At 38.2% G+C, this 16,860-nt stretch overlaps 1 protein-coding gene across 1 annotated transcript in view; it reads left to right on the top strand.

Moving 5' to 3' along the window:
• Nucleotides 1-235: 235 nt before the first annotated feature.
• The window catches only part of ERCC6 (ERCC excision repair 6, chromatin remodeling factor), a 45,140-nt gene continuing 28,515 nt past the window's right edge, over nt 236-16,860 (top strand). Inside the window, exons 1-6 of the mRNA XM_059821056.1 lie at nt 236-248; nt 796-848; nt 1,379-1,812; nt 4,358-4,478; nt 6,853-6,961; nt 8,850-9,576. Coding sequence (XP_059677039.1) covers nt 1,382-1,812; nt 4,358-4,478; nt 6,853-6,961; nt 8,850-9,576 — 1,388 coding nt within the window. The 5' untranslated portion in view covers nt 236-248; nt 796-848; nt 1,379-1,381. The remainder of the gene's footprint in view (nt 249-795; nt 849-1,378; nt 1,813-4,357; nt 4,479-6,852; nt 6,962-8,849; nt 9,577-16,860) is intronic.

The raw sequence follows: 16,860 nt of genomic DNA, 5'->3' as shown, positions 1-16,860 counted from the left end.
CGGCTGCTCACGCCACAGGCAGCCACCCCGCCGCGGCCGGGCGGGAAGCCACGACGACCACCCGCAGTACGCCACGCCCCAACCCTCTGTCGCGCCACACATGCGCAACTGCGGCCGTCACAGACGTTAAGGAAATGACGCATACGCGTTCGGCGTGGGCGGGCGGTGAGTGGCAGAGCGCAGGTGCCGTTCGCTGCGCGTGCGCCATACGCAGCGGCGGTGGGGCGTCCCGGGTGCCGAGGAGCGAGGTGAGTCCTCACCCTCCTCTTCCTCCTCCTCCTCCTCCTCCTCCTCCGCCGCGCATGGGGGCCGCCAGCGGCCCCTCCCGCCCTCCACGCGGGGCCGTGGCCTGCCCGGCTTGGGCAGAGGCCGGGGGGAGGCGGCGCCCCCCGGAGCCCCTCGCGTTTCCATCCCGGCCGCGCCTTGGCGCCAGCCGCGAGGGGCAGCCTTTGGCCGGTGGTCCTGTTCCGACCCCGACAGCTCCGGGTTTGCTCGCAGAGGGAGGTGGTGAAGCACGGGAGCTTGGGGACCGGTGTAGGTGGGGGGATGGATGGGGTCCGGGGTCCCTTGAGGGGGACTGGCTGGTGCGCGTGGTTGTCATGGTACCTCGTGCCTGGATGCAGGGCCAAACCCGTTGCGTGCGTGTTCGGAGCTGATGGAAGAAAACCGTGAGCTGGGACTGAGATTCACGGGCTGCTATGCTAGAATAGGTTGCTGAAGAAGCCCACCTGCCTTATTAATGTCTTCTTGCAAGTTTGTTTCTCACTGGAGTTGATAAAAATTACATCTTTTCAGAACACAGTCGCACCCTGAAGGATCCAAACAATACCAGCTCTAGGCTTGCCTTGGTAAGTCAGTCTAGTGTTAAATTTCCTAACAACTAGTATGCTTTATGTTCTACTTCAAAGCCAAATTGTCCAACTAAAGCCTACAGCCAACTGTTCTTATAGGTGCTTTCACTGGCAAGTCTTATCCTGTTTCAAAAACTTGGATGTTTTGGATATGTTAAGTTGCATATGTTTTTATAATGTCATAGTCTTCTGGAGCATGACCATTTACACACAAGATTGAGTTCACTCTGTGGCAAGGAGAGTAATTTTTACAGGTTGTTTTATTTGTCTTGATATCAGCGTCTTCCAGGAGTATTTCGTATGGTTGCCTTTAAGAAGTTTTGGCCACTTTTTTCTTTTGATTGCGGAAATTAGTGTGGAGAAGCCTTTGGGGGGAGGACTCATGGAGGAGTAGACTAGGTCTTTTGAAACAATAATATCTCATAAAGAAACATGCTCACTTTTATTTGGGCACAGTCTTCATGAGGAATTTTGTGCATGTGAATGTTCTTAAGATGATATAGTTCTTCTTTGTTGCCTTTGAGCAGAAGATGCCGACAGACAACAGCCACCTGCCAGACAGTATCCAAGATCAAGACCCTGTTACTGCTTCAAGCAATAATTGCCTGCATAATGCTGAGGAATTGGGAATTGAACAAGAAAATGGCATTTGTAACAGTGACCCGGATAATAGTATTAGAGTTCCCAACTCTGCCAGCCAGTCATCCACTTCCATGGCTGTTTCTTTGGAGGTGCCCAGAAGAGGACAACCCCTTTTACAGATCAACAGGCAGCAGATTCAGTCTGTCTCATATAGTGCACAGGCTTCTGAGCTTAAAGGTTTAGGAGTTGATGTCTATGACCAGGATGTATTGGAGCAAGGAGTTCTTCAGCAAGTAGATAATGCAATTAATGAAGCTAATAAAGCAACAAAAATAGCTGATGCGGAGAAAGAATATCAGTCAGTGCTGGATGACTTAAGGTAAATTGTGTCCTTTCTTACTGTGCCTTTCTGTTACTGACTATCTAATGAGGCTTGGTGTCTCATGTTTTTCAAAGCCGGAGGACGAAAAGTTGTTTTGAAAGCAGTAGATCACATGTACTCTTCCGGGTCACCCACCTTTTAAAAAAGGAGAAAATATTTTTCCCATCAGAGCAATGCTTCATTGCTCTTATTTGACTAATTCAGTCATGCATCAAGCTAGTAGAGGACAGCGCATCTCTCTTTCTGCTTTGTCTCCTACGTTACCAAGATGCATGTGTGTTTTCTGGGCAGTGGAGAACTGCATTATACTCTGTTGTTCAAAGTCAGAGTCAGAAAAAGTGCCACTTCTTCAATTCTGTATGCTTCCTGGGGTTATCTGCATCTGGTTATGTGCTTTCTGTAACTTGAATGACTCCACATCATGAGTGTACAACAACCAAAACAACCTGTCACAAGTGCTTGTATGAAGTACTTGGTAACACTTTAAAAGAATCAAATGCTTAACTAACATGGTATATTGATAGTAGAAGACTCTGAGGGATAGGAGCCACTAATCTGTTGAGTTGTGATCTTAGATCTTCTTTGCTGTTTCTAGTCTCATTGTAGAGTTACTGTGTGAACTACTGCAGGTAAATAATTCTACCTGTGCATCTTTCAATGTATTGCATTAATGTTGGTTTCTAGTGCTCAAGAGTGCTGTAGGCCTCCGTTACCTATGTGAACTCTCACATAGCCCTCTTGTCATGCATATGCTTAATTTTATGCACTTCATTAATTTTCCAGTTTGGGTGTGGAGATGTAAAATTAAGTAAGTTTGCAAAACTGGAACCTAATTTAAGATGTTATGTAGCAGAAGGACGTAATGAGTAAGATGGTCATTGAGAGGAAGAATGGAGCACCGTAACCATTGCAAGTAGATTATGCGGTTATTGAGAGAGTGGTGCACGGCACTGTCAATTAGTTGATATTTTCCTGTTTTTCTTTAAGAAGCATCCTATGATTTTTCTTCCCCCTCTATTTTCACCTTCTGCTTAAAGTTGTAAAATGAAATTTACCTGAGGGGATACAAATGGTTTATGCAGACCTGGAGAACCTCATTTGTATAAGATGTAATGTGCAAGTCTGAAAGTTGATCTTGGAGAAAATTAGCAGAGATATAGCTGGCTTCTTGAGCAGAGGGACTAACAAAAGTAAAGATGTACGAGTAGAGCATGACAGAGTTGGTTAAAGTCCTGTAACACGGTGAATGCATGACTAAAGGTAATATCAGGCAAGAAGTGGTTTTTGAGTAGTTGGCACAGAGTCCATGGTAGAAGCTGCATGATTCTGTAAGATACACTCAAATTTAAACAGAAGGAGGGGAATAAAAAATGGTTGAAGTTAAATCCTGTTTAAATCCTGCAGTCCTATTAAATAAAGCTTTGTGGAAGAGGGCAGTAGTGGTATGTGTCAAGAGACCCTAGGGCCAAGGAAGCAAGAGCCAAAAGGTAGGAGATGTGCAAGAGGATGATATACTTCAAAGCAACAAAACAGAAAACTTGAGAAAGGGGATGGGATGTTCAAAAGTATTGAAAGAGAATGGAGAAGTAAAGATGGCAGTGATAGCTGGGGAGCTGGCAGAATATGTCCCCTAGGAGAACAGTAGTAGAATCCAGATTAGAGTTGGAGAGAAATGTGGCCCAACAATTTCCTCCCTGGCAATTGAGGAGACTTATGTAGAGCTTTTCCTTGCATAAGAGGGGAATAATGTCCACTTTGCAGGTGTTATAAAGAGTTTTCTTTAACGTTTTTCATAATGCTTTGAGATGTTAATTTGTGTATCCTTATGAAATGTTCTGCTACTTGAGTCAGCAAACCTAGATTTGTTGCTTCTGATGGTAGGGCAGTGCCTCCTTCCTTGCAAACGAATTCAAAGGCAGAAGTGGTATTAGGTTATAGTATGTGGTTCAGCCTGAATTTCATATTGTATATGGAAACATGAAAAATAGGAGTTCATGAGTAAGGAAAGTTTAATGTTAATGTGCTGTTAATTCTTTGAGCTAGTCTGTGTTCCGGAAACTGTATTTGTATTTTGTAATCTAGTCTTTGTGCAAAAGCGACATTATAAAGGTAAAAGAAATAGACTTCCTTATATAACGGCATCAAACTATTAAAACAGTTTTAGAAAATGAAAACATGGGATTTCCCATTTAGATTTTTGTTTTGTGTTTTGTTTACCTTGAATAATAAAATCAGCCACTATCACTTGCTTATTATCATGATCAGACTTGTAACTTTTGACTACTAAATGTTGCAGTGGCTTTTTTCAGTTTCCTTGCCTTTGGAATTTCAGTATTAGCAAAATTTTGTTTAAAATATTTAAATTTAGTGTTTAGTATTTCCAGTGTTGTTTAAATATAAGATGCTTTATTTAGAAACTTACCTTTAGACCTTTTTAAATCTTACTTTAAATCTCCTGGAATTTCTAAATTGTCTGAATCAAGAATGTGCTGTTTTTCTTCCTAGAGTTGACTAGTACATTGCAATCTTTTTGTTTTTTCAGATCATGTACAGCATCTCTGAAACAAATAAATAAAATTATTGAGCAACTTTCACCTCAAGCTGCCGACAACAAAGATATAAACAGAAAGCTAGATTCTGTAAAACGGCAAAAATATAACAAGGTGATTGGATTACATTAATTTCCTGCTGACAATACTTAGCTTGTACTTTGGCTTAAGGTTTGGATTATGTGATACAATTAATTCTTGCTTAACTATGTAGTTCAGAGTCAGTCTACAGTTGCTGTTCCTTCCCTTTTAAATGGTTTAATTTTCTGCCAAAAAATGTAAAAAACTAATTTAAAGATGTGAAAGTGAGAACTGAATTTTTTTTTCTTTTAATTCTAAGTTTCAGAACAAGCTGTAAAACTGAGGTTCCAGGACCTGCTCAGAAGACTGATTTGCATTAATTTAATTAAATCCCACCTGATAGTATTTGGAGAATTAGCAAAGCATTGTTAGGGCATGATTCAATAGTTGACCTAAATCTCAGCTCTCATGGTCTTCATTCCCTACATTACTTTCCTTAATCCTTTTTCATTGTCTGTATCTGTCTTGTACCAGTACACATCATTCCTTTCTGTGAGCCATTTTAACTCATTGATTTGGCAGAAACTGCTCCAGCATTTTTCTGCCAGACAAGTAAGTTAAAGGAGCTTGTAGAGCAATCTGGCAGGCATCAGGGTAATGCAAGCAATAAAACTATACAGCTGTGAATAGGAAGGAGATTTGAGAAAAGGGAAACTTCTCCTGGTCAGGAATGTAGCACTTTGATCAGCTCACTGTCTGATGAAAATTTACCCTAATATTTTCTCTAATGATAAACCTGACTGAAAAACTTACTGTCCTTTGCCCTCAGACACTTCTTCCCAGTCTCAGGCCATTTTCCACTGACTCATCAAGGTTAAAAAACAAACAACTGAATCATTTCAGCAACTTGGATAACACTGTACTCACAATTTGGCCAATTAAGAGAGTGAGGGGGACAGTACTGAACAGTGGCACAGGACTAGGAACAAGTAGCTGGAAGTAGTGAGAAGAAATGCATTAAAGCCAACTTGCCATTAAAGAGCGATCATGTAATCGGACACTGTATTTTGCTTGTTTTCATATTACTTGAAGTAATTTACACAAGTGTTAGTTGCAGGGGAAGTTCAAACCTCATTGCAAGTTCATTGTTAGCCATCTTTAATAGTCCTTGAAGTGTAAGAATAAATCCCTGTATGAAAACTATGATCTGTAAAAGTGGTCCTAATAACCTCTAGAGTGTTTTGGAGGCTGTTTGGAGGCAGGCACTGTATTTAAAGCTGATCTTGAGCTACTTTTTGCATGGCGAAGTGCCTTTTAGTACTCTTCCTTTTGTAGTATTTAAAAAAAATGGTTAGAGAAGACTGAATTCTTCCGTTATTGAGACAAATGGGAAATTAATGACTGGTACAAGACAGCTATTTCCCTAGAGCTGTCATGCAGGGAGTGTTTTATGATATAAAGTACTCTGGTAGCAAGGATAATAGTGCATACACGGGAGGTAATATATTGTACCATACATGAATAAACTTACCCTTTGTGGTTTGAAAAGTGCTACGTGAAGATATGGGCAGTCTAGTGAACCGTTCTTCACCTAAAAAAAAAAAAACAAACTTGCTCATTTTGCCATGAACTTGATTTTTACTGAAGCATGTGCCTCTCTAGTTAAGGAAATATTCCCAAAGAATGGAATTACAAATATGGAAAATTACATTGCCTGTGTCTTTGTTTTACTGGTTGGAATTTCTTGTTTCATAAACAAAAGTTAGCATCATCAAGGTATCACAACATCACTAGTAAATACACAGTTGAGGATATTACAGTCAGATAAAAGGTGTAACAAAAGAGCTAGCTATGAATTATTTTCATAGCAGTGATGAATTATACCTGTTATAGCATCTGTAATGTTGATTTTTTTCACTTATTTTTTTAAAGTATTTTCACTTTGTAGTTTTTGCTGTTAAATTAACTGTGACTACTCCTGAATTAACTGCGTACAAACATATACTAGGATGATGGACTGATTTACAATTTCAGTTTCTTTCTAACAAAACATTCCAAAACTTCTGGAATGATAAATAAATCCTAGTAAATCTTATAGCTGTTTTTAATGGCTTATAAACCATTAACCCAGTCTTGCAAATCTTGGACAAATCTTTTGGTGTTCTCTGTGAATCTCACTAATCCACTTGATGGGTTTCCTTCACTAGAATCAACACATTCATAAAATAACCTCAAAAGATGTACATAAACATGCATGCTGTGCACATGAAATTTGTGCGTATAAACAATCTGATCTTACTGCATGCATATCGTAAGATGATTGTACGCACAAAATTGTGTGTGTTCTGTGGGTTGGACACAGAATCACTTACAGATATTGTGGTGACACTTTTTTAAGTTGTTTAAAAGAATAGCAAGTTTATGAACCAGGTTAAAAATTAAACTATGTATCTACTTGTCATTCAAGGAGCAACAGCTAAAGAAGATCAAAGCAAAACAAAAGCGTCTCCAAGCAATTCTTGGTGGAACAGAGATTCTCAATAAAGTAAATGAGACTGAATTCGAGGAAGATGAAGGTATGGGAGAAGGCTGAAAGTTCTGTTCTACTTTGATGTAATGCCTTTTTTTTTTGTTTGAAGCTAGTTTGCAAGATCTTTGCCAATAAGGAAATAAATTTCAGTGGTTTGCTTTCAAAGAGGGAGTTAAGAACACTTATTCTCTGCACCTGCAGAATTGCAGATCTTGGCATCTTCATGTGGGAAGTTTTAAAAAATGGATGTTAATCTGTGTTCAGCTCAGGAGGGATGGCTGAGGCACATTAGAGTATTGGGCTTAATAAATTGGAAATCCTAACATTTTTTCACAGCTAATTTGATAAAGATGACTAACATCATGATTGAATTACATTTTTATATGCTGGATGCTATCAATCAACATTAACAAAATTGTTTTTTCTTATTGTCAGGAAGTATCACTAGAAATGGAAGGGGGAAGTGTTTCTCTTTTTCAGGCTGCACTGTGATTTAAAAAAAATAAAAATAAGGTTTCTTCCAAAGTAGGATATTTGTTCTCTCTGTTTCACTAGGTGTTCTTTCTCACTGCTGTCTGCAAACTGAGCTTGGATTTTGTTACTCCAGCTTGGCTGTGTCTTGGCCACAATCACTAATCTGCAGTATTCTGCAAGGCAGGTTTGGACCCCATTGACATCTGCGCATGGCCTTTGGGTTATATGGTTGTTTGCAGAGGTGTAAACTCTTTGTCCATTGCAGATGTGGTTGGAGTGGATTCCAGATCTCACAGAGCTCATGCATCTCTCCTGATCCAATAAAACTTACAGGAGTCAAAACCTCAGTAAATTTTTCTTAGTAGAAAAGCATCTTTTAATCCTTTTTCTTTGAAGGGGTTCATGCAGTAAAACTCAGGCACCCAGTGTGATGAAATGCAAGTAGGAAGTGAATGGAGCCCAGGGCAGAAGAAATGGAGTTGAGCGGTTCCAGTAGTTTGAGAAACTGAGGGGTTAGAGAAGGAGGAGTTTCATGCCTGATGCATCATCATTACTCGTTAAATGTGTTTTGGTGGTAAATACAGTGCTTTAAATGGGACCATATACAGTAGCATGCCATGCTGGCAATTCTGGTACAGCTGCTTTGAAATTTTGGACCCTAATAATAGATTTCAGGCTGGAATTCCCCTGCAGCTTCCTGAATTCAAGAGCTTTTCCCCCCTCTTTGGTTTCAGACATCAATTATAGTTTGTGTTAATATGTATAGTAACTGTGTATGCAGGTTAACTGAAGTGCTCTTTTATGGCAATGTGCTGTGCAGCCAATCTGACTTTTAAAGTCATAATCCTAATATTAGTATTATAAAGTAGGAAGATGGGTTTTTTCTTTTTTTGAAGCATGTGGGAAGACAGTCTTTTCTGTGTTTTGTAAGATTTGTGTCTGTTCTGGTATGGTAATGAAAATGTCAAATTTCAAGCTTATGAGTAGGACTGAAAGATCAATAATAAAATAGAAATAGACAATATTGCTGCATATGGGAACGCAGTGGTTTCTTGCACTGAACATGGTGACATGGGTTGAATTGACAGCATAGGGAGCTCAGTAGAGTTCATGTGCCATGGGGGACTGTAATTTCATGGTAGTTCTTGCTGCTGTGTGTTGTTTCAGAAGTATTTGCATTTTGATAGCATGTATAATGTTTCCTACATGAAGTTTGAGAAGTAGTTTGAAGTAAAAGTTACAGTCGACTTTTTTGGCCTTCTGTTTTGTTGGATTTTGCCTTTTTTGAACTTCAAGTATTGTGTGTGACAATAATTTGGACTTTTAAATTGTATGTAAAAACTGAGCTGAATGCATGTAAAGCTTGGGGGGAAAAAACCAAACCAAAACACCCTTGTTACTGTGTTTGAGTCATTCAGAAGGTGTTAAAGGCATTCTAAATGTTCTGATTTTTGTTGTAGAACCTGGTCCATCATGCCTTGGCAGTATGCTTATGCCTGTTCAGGAAACAGAGTGGGAAGAGCTTATTCGTACCGGCCAGATGACTCCATTTGGAACTAAAATACCTCAGAAGCCAGAGAGGAAGACACGACGATTAATGCTAAATGAAACATCTGATTTTGAGAAGTACTTAGCAGACCAAGCTAAGCTGTCATTTGAAAGAAAGAAGACATCCCTTCACAAAAGAGCAAAGAAGAAAGCAAAAGCCAAAAATGTTCAGGGCGTAGCTTCCGCATCTACTACAAAGGAAAAAAGGGATGAAACCCTGTCAAAAACAGATAACCAATTAAAAAACCACATGAGTAAACTTCAGAAGCATGCCCTTCAGATTCAATCAAAGGCAGAGATTCCAAAAGAAAAGAAGTATCTTGAGGCCAAGAAGTTCAGGCGTGAACAGGAGGATGATAGTGAAGAGTCTGAGTATGTACCTCATGAGGAGCTCTTTGATCCGGAAGCAGCAGAAGAGGAGGAAGAGCAGGCATCTTCTCATTCTGAGAATGATTCTGATTATGAACTTAGGAATTCGTCAAGAAAAAGAAAATACTTTGTGAAGAGAGATTTTAAAGAAGCTGAAGATGATGTTGACTTCTTTCCAAGCTCTGAGGAAGAAAAACGTACACTGGGGAAGCGCAAAGTAAGGAAGTGGAGAGATGATGGAAATGAAGACTATTATAAACGGAGATTAAGGTTAGTCCTAGATGTTTTTATTAGTAACATTAGCAAATGATGTTGAACATGCAAAGGGCAATGTCTGTAATACACTGCCAGGAACTGAGGTAAGGAAAACGAGACAGTCAGAATGATCAGAGCCCTCCGAAAGGAATCAGACATACCTCTTAATGACAAGGACTTTGCTGTTAGATTTTTCTGATTGTTATAGGTCCTTCAGTAATAAGCTATTTGTGTATCAGTGTGTGTTTGTTGTTTGCAGAACTGTGAATGTGCCCAAAATCGAGTGTATATATAAAACAACTTATTACTTGACAGCTTTACACTTAAGTACTGCCTTTGTCTGTAGGTCATATACCTACCTTTCAAAAAAAAAAAAAAAAACCAATGTCCTGTGTTTGATAGGCAAAATTACAGTGCAGGCAGTCAGTGCCCTCCCTGTTCAAAGGGCTGGTACTTTTCCACTGCGAGATAAATCTTTGGTTTGGGATGCAGTGAGATGCTTAGTTTTTGACTTGAAATTATTAACTGCTAGTCAAGAGGAAATCATTTGAATAAATTATGGTTACATACTATTTTTGTAGAATCTGTTGGTTTATTGAAATCCGAGGCAATTATGTATAGTTTATATGGCTAACAGGTTTATTTGAAAGTCAATATTAAAAGGATGTTTTGAATTTAAACTTGTAAAAAATTTATGTGGGAAAGGACAATATCTATGTTATTTGATTATTAACACATGATATCTCTTGCATAACATATTGGAAGACATAAGTAATGAAGACTGGACATTTATACTGCTGTTAGTCAAGTCTAAAAAGAGCTGCTGCTTGATAGTGATTTTCCTCTCTTTATTCTTGATGAGCGTGAGAGTGAAAACATCCTTGCCTAAAAAGATAGTAACAATGGTGGTAGTAGTGGTGTTTTCTGTTGCTATGTTGACCTAAGGGTGTAATCTGAGTAAGGTTTCTAAGGAGAATCTAGTATGTTAGGTGGGGAAATACAGCTAAGAGCACAAGTTATTTTTGAAAACAGCAGCTGAAACACCTTGTGCTATTCTGTGATTTATGAAATTTGTATAACTGCTGTGTTGATGATCTCTGTAGCTACAGTGTGCTGTTGAGATGTTTTCATCTTTCAGGAAGATTTCTGCAAGAGGCTAATCTGAACAATGTCCAAAGGGTCAAAAAGAAATATGTTTTTTATTGGATGCATTAACAAAAATTAATTGTACTTAATTGGTAAAATATTTACTATTTTATTGAATAAAACTGCACTCTTCACATTTAAATTAGACCAATATTAAATCATTTTTAATTCAGTGTTTTCATCAAGAGTAATTTATTTTGATTGAAAGTTTTAATATGACTCACAGTTTAAATTCATTCAAACACGTTTTTTAATAACGTTAAGATTGTGACAATTTATCCTTAGCAAAGTCATATCATAGACTACATTTCTTTTGGTTACTAAAGTTACAATAAAAGCCTAAATGAATTTTAGAAATATCAATAACTGTAATTGCTACCAAAACACTACATCTCTTAAAAATTTCATAGCTACAGTTATTGTGGCTGTTAAGCTGCAGCTGTCCACATTGACGTTTTTATGTTGACACCCCCAGGTAATCTTCATTATGGGAAATGCCATGAGAAAATAAAATGTAGTGAATTAAGAAAAGTATTAAGAATGCTATAGAAATGCTGTCATTTGCTTACATTTATGTCTTGTTTCATGTCAGTTTTACTTTTGAATGCAAATGAATGGGTGAGATTATGGTATATTTTACCCCTGAGAGAGGCAGGAGAAAATCCTTTAGGATTACTTTAGTCTTCTGAACATCTAGTCTTGTGCTTGGCGCCGAATACAGTCCTACACTTTTAAAGATTGAAAATGAGTTTCCTTAACATTAAAACTTTTCAGAGATGGGACTTGAAGAGATTGGTCTGTGTCAAGGGGAAACTACGATGATGTTGTTAAAGCATGATAATTAGCTAACTGCGGGACTGCAAAGCATCTCTAGAACAAGAGACTGTTTTCAGAACAGGAGCTGGTGTTATCTGCAGTAAACATGGCAGGCGGGAGAGCACCCGCCGCCTCTTTCCTTTCCTTCTAAAGGCTACCTGCAGTGGTCAGCCTAGTCACTCAAAGCAAGGTGTGATCAGTGTAACGTGAAACAATGAAAGTTAGCTATACAGAATTCAGCTCATGGTCTCAGTAATTTCAGGTTTTTTGCCTTGCATGGGTCTTGCCTTTCTCTAGTTACTGTTACTGGAGCCATGTTGCTGTGCAGACATGCAGGGGAAAAATCTTCTGTTCTGAAAAGGTTAATGTCTAAAGTGAATCATAGCTTGCAGGAATAATGAACAGTAGCAAGGAACATCAGGGTTATGGAGCGTAAGGTAAATAAGTAGGATACTGTCAAGCAGCTAAAAGGTAAGTTTAAGATTCAGTGAGAAGTAGTGTATCATCATTCCCAACTGTCCTTCATACTGGCTATTACCAGCTGAACCCAGAGGATTAGGAAATCAGTCTCTAGGATGGTGCTGAAGGTCTCAGAGACCTGATCCTCATCAGCAGGTATGTTATTGATGTATATTTTGTCATACTCAGCGGTGACTATCTTGGTCTAGAAGTGTTCTTGTAGCCTTGTTCTAGAAGGCTATCTTGGTCTAGAAGTGTTTAAAATTGGCGATGGTGGAATCTTAATCTGTTGCCTCCTGCCTGGTGGAATGGTCAGGTCATGGCAGAGCCAGTTTCTTTGAAGACTATGGAGTGAGTGAAAATGCACCTGTTTTCAGCTTATTTTACTTAGGATCACAAAATAAAGGTAACCTTGTATGCAGATGAAATGTATAGGAAATAAACCTTTTTCTTTGTTTTCAACAAGAAAACTGCTGCATTATTTTCTTGTATTATTCTCAGAACTTTGCAGATGTGGAAACTGCAGCTTCTCAAGATTTTTTTTGCATATTAATCAAAGTTTTCCTTTGCATGTATTAAAAGGCAAAGCATAAGTAAAACCAAGTAATTTTTGCTGCTTATCAATATATGTAGTTAATGTGTTACATTATTGACATCACTAATACAGTATCTGCATAAGGTAACAGCTTGGAGTCAAAACAAAAAATTAGTAATCTTGTGATCACTATTCCCATAGCACTATTCCCATAGCCTGCTGCTTCAAGGAAGGAACTACATGTCATGTTATGGGAGATAAGTGCCATATCTGTGTTTTCTTGTGTAATCTGTGTAGTTTGTGGAGTAGAGTTCTTTGAATTCTTCAATTGCTGTCACGTGCTTGGAGGCAAGGCTAGGAAACCTGCTTCTTTCCATGTCTCCCAAGTGACATCCAAGCAGCTGAGTAGCTGGAAGTTGTGGCTATCAGTGCACAAAGCAGTTGATACAAAGAATGAAACCAAAAAATAAAATTTGCTTAAAAAACAGTTGTTTTTCTCAGATCAGATCAATTTTCATGTGCTAGCTCTCTTCGAATATCAGTCGCTGAAACTCTTGATGCTTCAAAGTTACAAATTAAAAAAGGATTAAATATTACCTTTCCTGAAAGATACTTTCTTAGAGTGTCATAACTGCTTTTCAAAATGACAAAGCCAAGACACAAATGAAGATCTGTTTTGGCTCACTCGCTCAGTACACCTTTCATTCTAAACTGAAGTGTGTAATTGTCTACATCAGTCTTAATTTACTTATGGAGACTTGTGGTATTAACTGCGTGTATTTCATCTGTTAGGACGTACCAGTTAAATCCACCCATATAGACCATAAAAAGTTAGATCAGAAAAGTAATGCTGAATGCTTCAGTTTAGCAAATTAGAATAATCTGTAAGGGATTAGAAAATATATTGTGCTTCACAAATGCAAACTATATTAAACACTCAGCTTGGTTCCTGACCGTATTTTTTTAAAAAAATCAAATTGTGCTCATTACTGTTTTGGATGCAGAATTTCTTTCTAGGGCATTGCAATAAGTGGGAAATGGTCTTAGTATCTAAATACATTCTTATATTAAGAAAGATTTAATTGTATGATATATGGCTTTCATACTGCACTTTCAGGATAAAATTGTATTTATGTCAGTGACCATGGACAACATAAACCAGATTTCTCAAAGGTCATGCTTTTATTTTCAAGACACCTTGGTGATATAGTAAAACCTGTATTTTCTGATTGTTTAGGCATGCTAATGATGTTTAACTGAGGCGCATAAGGAATATAGCAACTAAATGGTCAATACGTTACTGTGTAGTTAAGTCAAATATGACCTGCTGCTGTTTCTCCCTCCAAAGTTTGATTTCTGGGGAAAGGTACAAGACCAGACTGACCAACTGACTGATCTGGTCTAGCAAATAGTGTTTGTCCTTCCATTGCTTCAGCCATTTAGATGTTTACACTTTTTTGAAGAAAATAATGAAGTTTTAGTGTAGAATATCTTAATACAATGTCTTACATAAGTTCACAGCCTTTCAAAAACTGAATAGCTTCTTCAAACTTTGAAAGTTCTTAGTGGTAACAACAAATATCTTCATTTTCTTTAAACTGGCAATTGAGGGCAAAAAGACCTCCAGACCTTTGCAAGAGAGTAGTTCAATACTACAGCTTGTGTAATTATACACTTCAGTAAAGTAACAGATACAGTGTGTATAAAATAAACTTTTCAGCAATACAAAGTACGGGATTTATTAGTTCAAATTCTAGGCATATGTATTTTCTAGGTATCTAATAATCTAAGAGAAATCCCAACATTGATCAATCACACTTGTTGCAGAAAATATTGTAGTTATATTAAGGTGAAGCGCCTGAATTCCTGGACAGCTACGAGCTAATCTCAGAAACGTTTCTTCTTGGTTGTTTCTGGATCACTTTTTCTAGTGTACACTAGAGGGCAATCTGTTTCTTCCCAGGGGAGACTGAAGCTCCAGTGTTGACTAGTGGCAATTCATATTGAAATACAGAATTAGAAGCAAGCTCTTCTACAAATTGTTGCCTTGCTTGAGTTTAATATGAATTCTTTACCTAGCTGTCACTTCAGAAGTTTTGTAATCTACAATTGTTTTGAATTTAGGGTGGTAAGTAGGAGTTTTCTTCCTTGGTTTGAGTCTTGTCATAACCCGGTCGGATAAAATAATCAAGTTCTGACATGTCTTAGTTCCAGTAATAACACAGTCTGAAGCAATGACTGTCAGCATTTGTCAATTTGAATCATTGATCTTTTTCTAGAACTCAAAAGAATAATTGACCATCTGTGCCTGACAGCACAACATTGTAGTACTGAACAAAAATAAATGCATTTTTATGCTCTGCCTCTAGAATGTATCATATCTGCCTGCTAGACACCAGAGCATGAATGTTGCTTTCCTAAGTCAAACATTTAACAGGCTGTTAGTCTAAGATAGAGATTTCCATTCCTGTGTTAGGATGGATATATAAAAGTATCTGTGGGGAAAACTTTGACGCTGCTTTTTCTCTCCATCATGATTTTTGCTTCTGGAGACTTCCTGACTTAAGAGGTCAAAATATATTCCAGTGAAGCGGGTTTTCTAAACCTGTCCAGCATTGTGTTGTCTTAGTTTTTCAGTGCAATCATTTTTGGCAGTTACTGTAACTTGTGTGTTTTTGGAGATGGTGGTGTTTATTTTCACTTAATAAAACAGTACCACAGTTCCAAGTTTGTGACTGGTTCCATAAAGGCAGACTGTAAGTATTTTCTCAAAAGATACTGGTGAAAAGCTGGTCTAGAAACCTGCCATAATTAGCTTTCTTTCATTAGGAAGGGTATATGATTGTGTTGTTTGTATATGAACTGTTGAACTGCTTCCCTGTTCTTTTGTTCCTGACACAAATTTTTTTAAACAAATTTGCCTGAGACGCAGAAACCTTTAAGTGGAAGTTCCAACAAGTTTCACTGAAGTGGTCAGGAAGACAAGAGAAACTGTTAATGCTGCCACTGGAGGAAACACAGCTTGAGCTTAAGTCTTGTTGTGAGTTTGCAGATCCCATGGAGGATGATTTTGAATGCCCTAACAGCAAGAAGAGTCTCTTTTAGTGTTTTCACCTTATTTTGTACCAGAGAATGCGGAGTAGTGTCTGTCCTTAGGAAGACAGGCATCATTGGTTTAATTGCCCTCAGAACTGCTTACGTAGTTAAAAAATACAAGGGGAACACTAGACCTTCATTGCCTGTTTGTTTGTTTTTTTCGTTCACTAATGTGTTCAAGATAAAATTTCATTCAAGTTTCCTATCTTAAATGATTTTAGCTGACAGGATTTTTCTCTAGGGGAGAAGGCACTTCTCATTTCAGGCTGGAAGGAGTTACAGTACTGTACGTGACATTGTGCCAGTCGTGTCTACTCTTAACATGACTGAGCTAGATAGCAGCATAGCTGAAGTCTTAAGGACTTGTAGCAACACTTGAGATGTTTTATAGCATCTTCTGGTTTGTTTGCCGGGTTGGAAGTGAAAAATGTTAGGGATGGTAGCTGTCCTACAGGCAGTTGTTTGAGAAAAATTTTAACAGTGACTTCTATCTCCCTCCTTTTGGCTAGTTAGGTCAGGATATAAAGCAAGATAATTAAACTGTTTAAGCTGATGTTCCCATAGCTGATGATAGTGTCAACTTTGAGACAGAAATTAACTAATGTTTTTGTGATTATGCTTCTTTTTCCTGACATGGATAAAATTGGGCTAGTAGCTTTGAAAACATAAGGCAGTCAGCTCATAAGCTTACAGCATACTAGATTGTGCATAGCAAGGCTGGAAATAAAATACAATTTGCATGTCAACCTCCAGATGCAGTTTATCTTTGAATGCTTGAAAGCAATGCAGAGCTTTACAGAAAAATCAAGATAAATAACAATTTTAAAAAAAGAGAGGAAAATCTGAATTTCCTCACGTATTTAAATCGTTCAGAAATCCTTTTTCCCAGAATATGGAGTGTGTTTTGCAGAAGAGCATTGGGGTTTTTGTTTTGTTTTTTAGATCTTTCTTAATCCATTATCTTGCCTCTTTTTTTTTTTTTTTTTTTTTTTGCTGCTACAGAGGCAACCTAAGCTAACAAGAAGCCATGTGTGTAAAGGGTAAATGGTGAAATGTTACCAGGAGGGAAATGGACTATTCACTCACCTGTGATGATTGTCATTCAGAAACTGGAGGTGTACTGGAAAGCTGTTGCATCATGTTAAGTCCTCCTCCATCCAGTTACTGCAGGACTGTTGTAGAGTGCATTCTCCAGGGTTTCTTCAATGTAGAGTTAAAAGACTGGACAGATGAGTTTTCCAGCATCT

The sequence above is a fragment of the Gavia stellata genome, chromosome 9 (genome assembly GCF_030936135.1).
Source record: "Gavia stellata isolate bGavSte3 chromosome 9, bGavSte3.hap2, whole genome shotgun sequence".
In the NCBI taxonomy this organism is placed as follows: domain Eukaryota; kingdom Metazoa; phylum Chordata; class Aves; order Gaviiformes; family Gaviidae; genus Gavia; species Gavia stellata.
Note: the sequence above shows the minus strand (reverse complement) of the source record. Positions and strands in the feature narration are given on the sequence as shown.